Source organism: Vombatus ursinus, unplaced genomic scaffold (assembly GCF_900497805.2).
Source record: "Vombatus ursinus unplaced genomic scaffold, bare-nosed wombat genome assembly UNPS02014772.1, whole genome shotgun sequence".
NCBI classification, from domain to species: Eukaryota; Metazoa; Chordata; class Mammalia; order Diprotodontia; family Vombatidae; genus Vombatus; species Vombatus ursinus.
In genome coordinates this window covers 31,006,646-31,020,005 of record NW_020954550.1, presented here as the reverse complement: position 1 = coordinate 31,020,005, position 13,360 = coordinate 31,006,646, and the positions used below count along the sequence as shown (strand labels likewise).

The 13,360-nt window shown below is 37.8% G+C and overlaps 1 protein-coding gene across 4 annotated transcripts in view; it reads left to right on the top strand.

Annotated features, from left to right (window-relative positions):
* The window catches only part of ZNF131 (zinc finger protein 131), a 40,043-nt gene extending 30,792 nt beyond the window's left edge, over window positions 1-9,251 (top strand). For all 4 annotated transcript variants that reach the window (XM_027863648.1, XM_027863647.1, XM_027863649.1 and 1 more), the window contains 2 exons: window positions 715-845; window positions 7,178-9,251. In XM_027863648.1, coding sequence (XP_027719449.1) covers window positions 715-845; window positions 7,178-7,846 — 800 coding nt within the window. In that variant the 3' untranslated portion in view covers window positions 7,847-9,251. The remainder of the gene's footprint in view (window positions 1-714; window positions 846-7,177) is intronic.
* Window positions 9,252-13,360: the final 4,109 nt, after the last annotated feature.

The following is a 13,360-nucleotide window of genomic DNA, read 5'->3' as shown; positions in this document are numbered from 1 at the left end:
CCAAGTGTGTGTCTGTCCTTGTCTCTTTAAATGATAGTTAAGGATAAACATTAACAAACTACCATGCTAATTGAACCATAATTTGATCTGTAATGTGAGGACATTGGACTAGATGATCTCAGATCGTTTCTTGCTCTAAAATTCTGTGATTCTCTGATTTCAGGATTGAAGCCACCTCCTGGTAGAAATTACACTCTAGGGGCAGCTAGGTGGCGCAGTGGATGGAGCACCAGCCCTGAAGTCAGGAGGACCTTAGTTCAAATCCGGCCTTAGACCAAACGCTTGACACTTACTGTGTGACCCTGGGCAAGTCACTTAACCCCAATTGCCTTAAAAAAAAAAAAAAAAGAAATTACACTCTAGTGATGCATGTAATTCTTCCCTCCAAATGAATTACAGATATAACAGAGCTTATTTAGTTGATATTTTTACTTAAGAAAAAGTTAGATCATTAAAGGAATCTGGATCCAAGCTAAGGGTGAACAGATATTGCAGTACTCTTAAAAACTTCATGTCCTGAATAATACTATATTTTCCCTTTTTCAGATTCTGTAAGAACTACTTATTCGTGAACAGTGAATTTCCCATGTCCCCAAACTCCAGTGCATTTTCACAGTCCAGTTACAAAGAACGCCAAAATCAATCCTTGAAGTGATATTGCTATTCCTGTTTTCTTCAATTTATACATCTATTTCTCTGTTTCTTTTTTAATAGGTGAAAAACCTTTTGAATGTCCAAATTGCCATGAACGTTTTGCTAGAAATAGCACACTCAAATGTCATCTGACTGCATGCCAATCTGGTGTGGGGGCTAAAAAAGGAAGAAAGAAGCTTTATGAATGTCAGGTATGTGAGGTTTGCTTTTTCCCTCCCTTTTTCTTTACACAGGGAGTCTGTCTTGTAAATATTTGAAAGTGAGACTCTGTGTGTGTGTGTGTGTGTTTTTCCCCTCTTGCTTCTAGGATGTCAGAGCTCAAGGAAAAGGTTTAATTAAGGTGGTAGGTTTGGAACTCAGTACAAAGCAAGGCCACTATTTTGGCCGTTGGTGGTAAGTGGAGGAAAGATTAGCTCAACCCCAGGCACAAAGATTTTTATTCCCTAAATTTATAGAGCTATTACAAAAGTTCTGTAATTCCAGATAATAACAGCTTCTGGAGTGGCATTTTTTATTGAAAAATTCATTTACTTCATTTTGTCCACCTAAGCCATTTAAGTTAGCCCTCTGATAACTGTAATATTTCCCTACAACTGTTAGAATCTGTATGTGTCCCAGGTATTCTGTGGATTTTAATCTTGTTAGCCTAGGGAACTATGTCACTATTACTTTCTCTTGCTAGCTGTAGAATATCGTTGGGCCACTTAATATACACATAGATATAGATGCGTATAATACTACAATAGATCTGTTGGTTGAATCTGTACATTTGAAGTGAAAAAACAAAACTGCAAATGGGGACTAGCTTGGCTAAGAATAGATAGCAAATTATTAGGAGAGCTATTATTTAGAACAGCCTGATTGGCTTCTTTTCTTGACTATTTATATTAATAGTTCTCTGAATTGTGTACCTCCTCGTTTTTTTTCCCAGGTTATCACTGTGTGCCAACTACTGTTGAAAACTTTTTGCCAAAGTCAGTCCTTATAGAAAACTTGAACATTTTAAGGATTTTGTTAGCTGACATTTTGTTTCATCTTAATGTGTGTCTTGATTTCTTTTTAACAATGTAACAGATTTCAGTTCTGGAGCAAGCACACAAACAAACACAAAATGCCCAGGGGATTGGGTTAAAAGCAAGACTTCACTTCTTTTCGCCAAAAATGAGTCAAGAATTGACACTTGTTACTACTTTAAAAATTCAGGAAGGAAAGGAAGGAGCTGATTATAAATATTGAAATTTTATGCCAGACACTGAATAAGTACAATCTCTTTTGATTTTTATTTCGTAATTAAGTTCTTTTTTTCTTTTTTTTCCTTTTTTTATGGTGATTTTTATTTATTTTTTTGTTTTCAACATTTACTTCCACAAGATTTTGAGTTCTAAATTTTCACCCTTTCTCGCCCCTCCCCCCACACCAAGGTAGCATGCATTCTAAATACCCTGTCCCCTAGTCTGCCTTCCCTTCTGTCTCTGCCCCCACTTCTCTTATCCCCTTCCCTTTCAATTTTCCCGTAGGGCAGGATGGATTTCTGTACCCCATTTCCTGTATTTCTTATTTCCCAGTTGCATGTGAAAACATTTTTTTAAACATGTGTTTTTAAAACTTTGGGTTGCAGTTTTCTCCCTTCTGCCTCCCCACCCACCCTCATTGATAAGGCAAGCAACTAAATATAGGTTGTATATGTGCAGTTATGCAAAACACTTCCATAGTACACATGCTGTGAAAAACTAACTCTATTTCCCTTAATCCTATCCCACCCCCCCATTTATTCTATTCTTTCTTTTGACCCTGTCCCTCCTCAGAAGTATTTGCTTCTGATTACTCCCTTTCCCAATCTGTCCTCCTGTCTATCATTCCCCTACTCTCTTGTCCCCTTCCCCCTCTATTTTCCTGTAGGGTAAGACAGATTTCTACACCCAATTGAGTGTGTGTATTATTCCCTCCTTAAGTCAAGTCCTATGAGAATAAGATTCACTCATTCCCTCTCACCTTCCCCATTTCCCCTCCACTGTAAGAGCCTTTTCTTTTCTGTTTTTTTTTATTTTGTGGGATAATTTACCCCGTTCTACCTGTCCCTTTCTCCTTCTCCTAATATATTCCTCTCTCACCCCTTAATTTTATTCTCCAGATATGAGCCCTTCATTTTCAACTCACCCTGTGCCCTCTATCTATCTATATTTATATATACGTACATATAATTTTTTCCCCTCCAACTACCCTAATACTGACAAAGGTCTCATGAGTTACAAATATCATCTTTCCCTGCAGGAATGTAAACAGTTCAACCTTAATAAGTCTCTTATGATTTTCTCTTTCCTGTTTACCTCTTCATGTTCCACTCGAGTCTTGTATTTGAAAATCAAATTTTCTATTCAGCTCTGGTCTTTTCATCAAGAATGCTTGAAAGTCCTCTATTTCACTAAATGACCATTTTTTCCTCTGCAGGATTATACTCAGTTTTGCTGGGTAGGTGATTCTTGGTTGTAATCCTATCTCTTTTGCTCTCCGGAGTATTATATTCCATGCCCTGTGGTCCCTTAATGAAGAAGCAGCTAAATCTTGTGTTATCCTGATTGTGTTTCCACAATACTTGAATTGTTTCTTTCTGGCTGCTTGTAATATTTTCTCCTTGACCTGGGAACTCTGGAATTTGGCTACAATATTCCTAGGAGTTTTCCTTTGGGGATCTCTTTCAGGAAGAGATCGGTGGATTCTTTCCATTTCTATTTTGCCCTCTGGTTCTAAAATATCAGGACAGTTTTTCTTGACAATTTCTTGAAAGATGATGTCTAGGCTCTTTTTTTGATCATGGCTTTCAGATAGTCCAATAATTTTTAAATTCTCTCTCCTGGATCTATTTTCCAGGTCAGTTGTTTTTCCAATGAGATATTTCACATTGCTTTCTAATTTTACATTCTTTTGGATTTGTTTTACAGTGTCTTGATTTCTCATAAAGTCACTAGCTTCCAATTGCTCTATTCTAATTTTTAAGGAAGTATTTTCTGCAGTAATCTGTTGGACTTCCTTTTCCATTTGGCCAGTTTTGCTTTTTAGGGCATTCTTCTCCTCATTGGCTTTTTGGACCTCTTTTGCCATTTGGGTTAGGCTATTTTTTAAGGTGTTATTTTCTTCGGCTTTTTTGGGTCTCCTTTAGCAAGCTGTTGACTTGTTTTTCATGATTTTCTTACATCACTCTCAGTTTTTCCTCTACTTCTCTTACTTACTTCTCAAAATCCCTTTTGAGCTCTTCCAAGGCCTGAGACTGATTCATATTTTTCTTGGAGGCTTTAGATGTAGGAGCTTCAGCTTTGTTGTCTTCTTCTGGTTGTATGTTTTGATCTTCTTTGTCACCAAAGTAAGATAATATAGTCTGACTCTTTTTGTGCTGCTTACTCATGATCCCGGCCAATTACTTGAGTTTTAAACTCTTTGTTAAGGTAAGCGTCTGCTTCCAATGTGAAGAGTATACTGTCCCAAGTGTCAGGGGTTTGTACAGCTGTTTTCAGAGGTACTTCTAGGGACCTGTAAATTTTCAGTTCTTCCAATGTGGTATGATAAGGGGCGAGGTGTTTCCTCTCCACCTCCACAACAAGCTGCAACACACCAGCATTCCTCCTCACCCCAGGACCGCCCCTCCGAACTGTGACCCAGATCCAAGCACTGGTAAAGCAAGAGATTCCTGCCTCAGCACTGACAAAGAGATCCTTGCAATCCCCCTCTGATCAGCCACTGGATTCCCCCACAGTCTATGGGCGGAAAGCTCAGGAAAAAGCTACGGCCCTGGGCCGCGCTCGAGACTTGCGGCTGAGACCTAGCTCTTCTCTCACCACAGTCACAGACTTTTCCCACTGACCTTCTAAGTTGTCTTTGGCGTTCAGGGTTTGAGAAGTCTGGAAACCGCCACAGCTGCCCGTGATTCAGTCCTCTGAGGCCTGCTCCAGGGTCGCTGTGGCCTGCGCGCCCATGCCAAACTGCGCTTCTCTCCCCGCCTGGCGCGATATACCTTTCCAATCAACTATCCAGGATGTCTTGGGCTGGAAATTTGTTTCACTCTGTCTTTTTGTGGGTTCTGCTGCTTTAGAATTTGTTTAGAGCCTTTTTTTTAGGCATTTGGAGGGCTTTGGGAGAGAGCTCAAGACAGTCACTGCTTTCCCTCCATCTTGGCTCTGCCCCCAAGAATCTCTTCTGAGAAACAGTAATTAAGTTCTTTAAAGAAAGGCTTTTAATAATTTAAAACATTGTAACTAGCTCTAAAATTTAAAACTATTTTCTCACATAAATCAAGAATGACTACTATGTTGTATTTCTTTGAGTAGAAAATTGCTGTCATATCTAAAAACGTGTCAGTATTTTTTAGTACTTGAATATATAGAGCAGTTATGAATTAATGAATTCCCTTACATTTTTGACTTTTTTTTTCATTTTAGATGTAAATACATAGAGAAAAGAAAAACATTATAAACTTAAATACAAAATAATAAAAGGGGGGAAAAAAGCATGTCATGTGCACAGCAGAGCACAGGAGAGGATTCAAAATATATAGCAATAAATTTCCATTTCAAAAATCCATTTCAGTGAATACTACACGTTGTGTTGAAAATGTCTTTGCTTCCTTGTAAGTTTTCTTTTGTTCTCTGCTGTTTTACTTTGTTCTTTTTTTCCCCCTTCCTCTCCCTGCCCCGAGAAGGTTACAATTAAGCACTGATATATTTATATATAGATATAGATATAGATATATAAATCACATGTATACATTCACACATAGACATATAGTTTCCCTAACAAATTCTACTACTGATTTTTGCTTTTATGTTTGTATGTATCTCTTATTTCCTATCCCTTCTGACTCCTTTACTGTACTTCTACCCACTCTCCTGTTACTTAACCTACCTCCCCCCTCCAAGGATCCCTCCATTATTTTCCCTTTACCAAAAATCTAAATACGCTGCTATACCCCCTGTTGACCTATTCCCTCCCCCTTCCATCAAAAGGTCCTTCCCTTATCCAATTTTCAACTTTTAGTAAAGACTCAATAGAAATCATATCTGGGAGCAAATTTAGAGAAAACAAATTCCTCTTAGGTGTTCACATGAGCTTTTTTATTTAAAAAAAATTCTTTGAAAATCTATCAGGTGTTTCCTCAGGAACTTTACGATCTACTTTTTTTTTTTAATCTTCGCTACTATTTTTAAGAAATATTCAAGTTGACTAATACTAAGTATCTATTTTGTGCTAGTCACTAGAGTTACCAGTATGAAAAATGGCATAGTTCCCTGACCTCAAAGATCCCAGTGTTTTAATATATGAATAATTATAATGAAAGATAGTATACAATTAGTGCCATAGAATGGTGTGGAGTACCATAGAAGTTCAAAGGAAGAAGGGGTTGATCAGGAAATACTTCATGGAGGAAGAGATATGAGCACTGACAGTAAAAGGCATATTTGAGAAACAAGTAGTCCAATTTAGCGCTTATAATACATGTAGAAAGTAAAGCTGGAAAGGTAGGTTAGCACAATATCAAGGGTCTTGAACGCTAGCCCAAGGAGTCTATACTTTATTCAATATTTGTGACTTTCAGAATGGGGATCCAACTAGGAATAATTTTATGTCTTATACCATCAGCAGAGGTATATGGCTTTTTGTTAGTTCAAAAAATAGTTAAAATAGTTGAGGTCTCATAAAATTCTCTTCACATCTAGATAGTTTCCTTAGAGTGATTTTTTTTCGAAATTATATTTCCAATTGTATAGATTTCCTATTTTAACTAAGAAATGATGAATCAGAATAATTTGGTTTTTTTGTTTATTTGTTTGTTTAGGTTTTTTTTGGTGAGGCAATTGGGGTTAAGTGATTTGCCCCAGGGTCACTCAGCTAGTGAGTGTTAGGTGTCTGACACAGGATTTGAACTCATATCCTTCTGACTCCAGGGCCAGTGCTCTATTCACTGCGCCACCTAGCTGCTCTGGTCAGAATATTTCTTGCTGATTTATTTTGCAGTTATGTTGTTTACAATATTGGTCTTTTGTCAAAAATTGAACTCGGGCATTTAATGATAATAGTATAAATCATTTTCCTCAAAACTCTGTGAGACAGAAAATCCTCCTCCCCTATCTCATAATTTATATTCATTGGGAATTAAGGTAGCTTTTGATTTTTTCTTTTTTGGGGGGGGGCAATTGGGCTTAAGTGACTTGCCCAGGGTCACACAGCTAGTAAGTGTCAAATGTTTGGTGTGAGGCCATATTTGAACTCATTTGAACTCCAGTCCTCCTGACCTCAGGGCCGGCGCTCTATCCACTGTGCCACCTAGCTGTCCCTAAATTTTTTTAAAAGATGTTTTGTGCACATATGAAAAATGTTTCCAGTAATGCAAGCAAGAAAAAATATTTTTAAACTTAATTCTTCTTCAGTAAATTCATCATATTCCTAACTTACTATCAGAATTTATTTTAAGACATAGTCTTCTAAAAGTAATGTGCAATATTTTGAAAGTTTGTCATGTGCTTCATAATTTCAGGTCTGTAACAGTGTATTTAACAGCTGGGACCAGTTCAAAGATCACTTGGTAATACACACAGGAGATAAACCCAACCATTGTACCTTATGTGACTTGTGGTTTATGCAAGGAAATGAACTAAGGAGGCATCTCAAGGAAATACACAACATTTCAGAACGAATAGTGACAGAAGAGCTTCTTTCTGTAGAGACAGTGGAAACTGAACCTGTGACATCAATGACTATTATAGAACAAGTGGGGAAGGTACATGTATTGCCACTCCTTCAGGTCCAAGTGGATTCAGCCCAAGTCACTGTGGAACAGGTCCATGCAGATCTTTTAGAGGACAATCAAGTGCAAGGCACACAGGTGGAGGAGCTACCAGAACAGGTCCAAGTTAGTTATTTAGAAGTGGGTCGAATTCATACGGAAGAAGGGACAGAAGTGCATGTGGAAGAGCTACATGTTGAACGTGTAAATCAGATGCAAATGGAAGTACAGGATGATCTTCTAGAAGAAGCTGACCTAGCGCAAGGGGACCCTGAAATCATGGACCAGGGAGAAGTAGGAGAGAGTGAGCAGAGCCAAGCTGGTGCTGCGGAGGCCCAGAAGGAGGAAGATCATGAACAAGGTGAAGATTTAAAGACTGAGCCAGTGGTAGATGGACAAACGTTAAAAACACAAACCTAGGGCAGAACAGCCGTGCCAGTTTTAGGATGAAATACCAAATGAATATTTTTTTAATTTACACTTTGGGTTTTTGAACTAAGGGCAGTGTGACTGTCCTTAGGAAAACAGACAGGTGGACCAAAGCTAGACTATTTCCTATACTGCTGAACCGCTCATATTATCCAGAACTGAATTTTTCTGTTCCCCCCCTCCCCCCACCCACTTAATGCCACAGAGGAGAGAATTTTCCCAGAAATGGGGTAGTTCTGAAAGGTTGATTAGTGGAAACTTAAATGGATTGCAACTTTATTGTACTGTTTGGTATGAATGTAGCTACTTTCATTGTGATAAAAGTTTCCATTTCCCAGGTCATTGCCCTTCCTGAAACATTTTGCATATTATAAAATCACATGTGAAATCATTAGAATACATATACATGTTCATGTATTCTAATGCATGTTAGAATATGTAGAAAACACAGGTCTGCATGAACAAAACACATTTGTTACTGTGCGGTAAATTTTAGCTTTTGGCTTTTTTTTTCTTCCCACCCCAATGTTCAGTGAGGCCAGCTCTGCGGCAGGGACAGAGAAATGGTGTTAAAAGTTTCAGAATGCAAAAATAATAATAATAATAATAATAATAATAAAACCCACACCCATGTGCCTTTTTCAAAACTGACTAAACTTCTACAAAGCTTCTTTAGCTCTTTAAAGGTTTGTGTGGTAAAGAGCAATGTAGATAATGCTATAGTACTTTATATTTTTGCTTATAATTGTCAGCTACCAATTCTTTTTCATTTAAGTTTGATTTCATACTGTGGCAGTTTTTTTAAAGGGCCATTTACAATTGGGAAATTTGGCTGCATCTGTGGTAAATTTTATTTGGATAAAAAGTTGCACTAGTATTTTACCACCAGATGGAAAAAAGATTAAAGAAAAGCATCATTTAAAATTAATGTATTTAAAAGCAAGTACAGAGAAAATATGTATATAATATATCAGGCTTTGGTTTTGAAATGGAACCTTCCCCTCTTCCCCATTCTTAATGTAAAGATCTTGTTCTAAATCTTTTAAAGCCATATATATGAGTGCTAAACTGTGGATTTAAAAGTAGGAGTGTAAATATTTTTAATCAGTATTACTTGGAAAATAAAATATAACCAACCACACAAAATAAACCAATGTGATATTTCCTTGATCTGTTGAACAATTCAGGAGATATTTTAATCTTTTAAAGTAAACTTTAAAATATTTTGTGGTTCTAATTTTTAATAGTTTACTTGTGTGTATGCATGTATCTGATTCTGGTTTTTTTTAATGTACATAAAGGGTTAAGTTGGTGACTGCAAATATAAGCCTAGATGCAGAATTCTCAGTAAGGAGCAAACCAAGCTCAATAAAGGATTCTTATTGTTTTGGTATTATTTTTTTTCAAATTTGATATTTTTATTGTCACAGGTTGGAATACTTTACCAGCCCAACAAGGAGAGGGAAATAGAATTCTAAATTGCATGACTAATTTCCACGTAGGTTTCAAAGTGCTAGATGGGAAAGACCACTAAAATAATTTTTAAGGTGATTTTAACGTCAGTGATAACTCCTTTGTAAAACACAGAAACAAATTACCTACTCAGCTCTTGGTAAAGTAGAAATAAACAAAAACAGTTGAATTTTACCAATATTTTTATGTAGATTCTTCTATGTATATATACACCATTGACCATTATGTAACTGTTTTATAGAGCTTGTTCACTTAAAGGATTTATTATGGAGCCATTTATTACTTATTGCAACATAAATATACTAACAATGAATTTTTCACTGAATATGCATTCGATGAGACCTTGGAGTGCTGAATTACCTGTAATCAAAGCTTTGCCAGATAGAGGTCCTCATAGACGTTATGTAAAAGACTTAGTCATAATCTAGTGAGTCTGAAACTGAAAATAGCTCTGGTTGCACCAATAGGGAAGGCCAAAGTATGAAACAGGTTTATTTTTAAAACATAATCTCCTTTGCTTGCAAGAGCTCTACTCGTAAGATGAGGATCAGCTGCAAAGGCACATTGAAGGGTCAGGTGTTGCCGCTAAACTTTCAAATTGGCAAAGTATTCTAATCCAGGTTAGAGTTCTCATCAGAAGACCTAGAACAAAACCAAACCCCCCCCCCATCAAAATATGTAACTGGTGTCCCCCACCCAGTCCTCTCCTCAAGGCTATTTGGGAAAAAGACAACTAATTCTGTGGCTCCAGGTACTTGTGAATTGTGTTTCTTTTGGAGTTAGGAGAACGAAGACTTCTTATTCATTTCATGTTACCAAAGAGTCAGCCTGACTGTCCCCTTTGTATTAGGTTACAAAGTCAGGTAAATATACATTGAGATCCTTAGTGCACATTAATAGTTATGAGAAACTCTTCAGAAATATTGCCCTTTTACTCTTTAATCCTTAACGTAAGGATCATGTGCTACCTTTTAAAGCCATTCATAGAAGAGTCTGACATTCCCAGGCATGATGATATTGTATGTAACCTTAGGAACAAGCCTTCAGATTTGTTACAGAAGATAAGTAGTGGGGTGGGAAAGACTTGGAATAAGAAGACCCAAGTTCAAATTTTGACGCTGATAGTAACTGTGTGACACTGGGAAATCTCTACGCCTCAACTTTTATTTTTGTAAAATGAGAATAATACATGTGACCTACCTCACAGGTTGTGGTGAGGAAAGGGCTTTGTAAATCTTGAAACATGAAATAGTTATTGATATATTGTGCCCTCACAGGGATTCTCTAGGGAAGATCTTCACTTTCCCTATACCATTAAAGAAATATTTTTGAAAGAAATTTCTTCCCTTTTCCCCCTCCCCCCAATCCTTAATGTAGTAAATATCTTGGACTAAAACTCTCAACTCCTTGTATACAAGATTGTGCTGAACTATGCTATCATATGTTGAAAGAGACTACTTGAGCTCATGGCAGGCCTAACAGAGAATCTTGAGTTCAAAGCCCCTCTTCCAACTGCCTGGGCCACTTGGACCACCTTCTTCACTTTCCTTATCTGTAAAAAGAGGGCTTGACAGCCTCTATGAAAGGACCTTTCCAGCTCAAAGTTCACATGTTTAAGATCTAATTCACAGGCATAGTGACATATAACCCCAAAATGGTCAAAACTAGGTTCTGTTGGTGAAGACCTTTTAGTCAAGTACACTTCACGGTGTCATTATGTGTATAGACTTGGGGACCTTCAAGCAGTAACCAGAATTTCTCCAGAACATGATAGTATTTCCCCTGGTCCTTCTTAAGGCTTATTTGGGTCCTTTTTGCACACAAAGAAGGGCAGAGAAACTTAGTAATTAGTAGTAGTAGTTTTGTTGTTCAGTCGTGTCTGACTCTGTGACCTCACTGGGGTTTTCTTGGCAAAGATACTGGAGCGGTTTGCCATTTCCTTCTCCAGTTCATTTTACCAATAGGGAAACTGAGGCAAACAGGGTTAAGTGACTGGCTCAGGGTTACACAGCTAATAAGGGTCCAAGGCTGGATTTGAACTCAGGTCTTCCTGATTCTAGGCCCAGCACTTTAGCCACTGCACCACCTAGTAACAGAGCCTGTTATTTGTTAGATGTTTACCTAGTACATTACTGTGAGAAGATGAAGGTACTTAAGTCTTATTCATTGCATATGCTAAATTCAAACATTTATATTGTGCTTGTTGCAAGGTACCTTATTAGGCCCTCCAAGAGAGCAGTGTGTATTATGTCTATGCAAGTAAGTGTTAAGTAAATAAGTCATTTCAAGGGAAAGTGTAAATACTTACAGCATCAGGTATGTGAAAAGTTCTGTATAGGAAGTAGCATCTAAGACTTGCTTTGAGAGAATCTAGAGATTCTTAAGGCAAATGACAAGAGGGAGGTCACGTCCAGATCTTTGGGGTCCACTTGAGCAAAGGTACGGAGGCAAGAGATGTCATGTCATGTCGTGTATTGGGAACAGTGAAAAATCTAGTTTGGATCAGAGAGTATGTCAAGGGGGATAATACAAAATATGTCTGGAAAGGTAAATTGAGAGCCAGGTTGTGGAGAACATTAAATAGCAGGCTGAAGATTTTGTATTTTAGGGGACAGCTAGGTGGTGCAGTGGATAGAGCACTGACCCTGAAATCAGGAGGACCTGAGTTCAAATCTGGCCTCAGACCAAGCACTTGACACTAGCTGTGTGATCCTGGGCAAGTCACTTAACCCCAATTGCCTAAAAAGAAAAATTAAAAAAAAAAAATTTTTTTGTATTTTATCCTGGGAGTGATAAGGAACCATTGGAAGGTAGAGAGGAGGGAACTTGGTCAATTTGTATGCTAGGAATGTCATTTTGGCTGCTATGTGAAGGCTGGAGCAGAAGGGTTGAAACAATGGAGTCAGGAAGATGAATTAGGCCATTACAGGAGTCCACTTTGCTGTAGAAAGTAATGAGTTTCATTTGCTGTATTATTAAGGTTCTGCTTCCCCCAGAACTAAAAGCCATGCTGTGACTAGAATTTACTCCTATTGCTTGGGCTGTTCCCTGAGGACTAGAAATAGATGTAATAGAGGATTAAGAATTGGGTAGATTTTAATCCTGATCTAGCTGTTCATTTTGGCATGGTGGGGAACTTCAGTGAATTTTAACTGTGTCAATGAATGTTTTCATTTTTATCCATAAAATTTAAATATCAAGTTCATATTTGCCCAATTTTGAGGATCCTAGGATCTAGAATTGGAAGGCACCTTAAGGGTTGCCTGGTCCAACTCTTTCAATTTATAAATGAGGAAACTGAGGCCTGAGGGTGGAAGTGACTTACAGAAATTCACACAGGTGGTAGGCAGCAGAGCCAGGGGTGCTCTTTCTGTTAATATACTGCCTCACTTGACATCTGTTAGCCTTCTCATTCTTATTCATTCTTGTTCACACAAGTAAGCTAAAATTAAGTTTTAATCTGAATCCCATCTATTCAGTCGTGTCCGACTCTTGTGACTTCATTTGGAGTTTTCTCGGCAGAGATACTGGAGTGGTTTGCCATTTCCTCCTCTGGCTCATTTTACAGATGAGGAACTGAGGCCAACAGGGCTAAGTGACTTGCCCAGGGTCATACAGTTACTAAGTATACTAGGTCAGGTATGAACTCGGGAAGCTGAATCTTCCTAACTCCTGCCCCAGCACTCTACCCATGGCACCACCTAGCTGTCCCTAAATGAATCTGATATAAACTGCAAAAAATATTTGAGATTAACTGCTTCTACTTTCATGTATAACCATAGGAATTAGACTTTATGAAATTAGTTGCCTTGTCATAAACATGGTGCTTAGCAATTAAATTTAGAACGTTTAGATATTTAAACCGTTAAATATAAGACTTAGAGTGTTCCCAGAGCTATCTGTGTAGCTTCTTAGATCTGTCTGAAGAATTATTACACGGAAGAGTTCTTCATCTTTTGAGCACAAAAGTGCTTCATAAATATTGTTTCCTTAGTCTTTTTAACATCTCCGAGGTGTAGGGAGCAGGTGGGA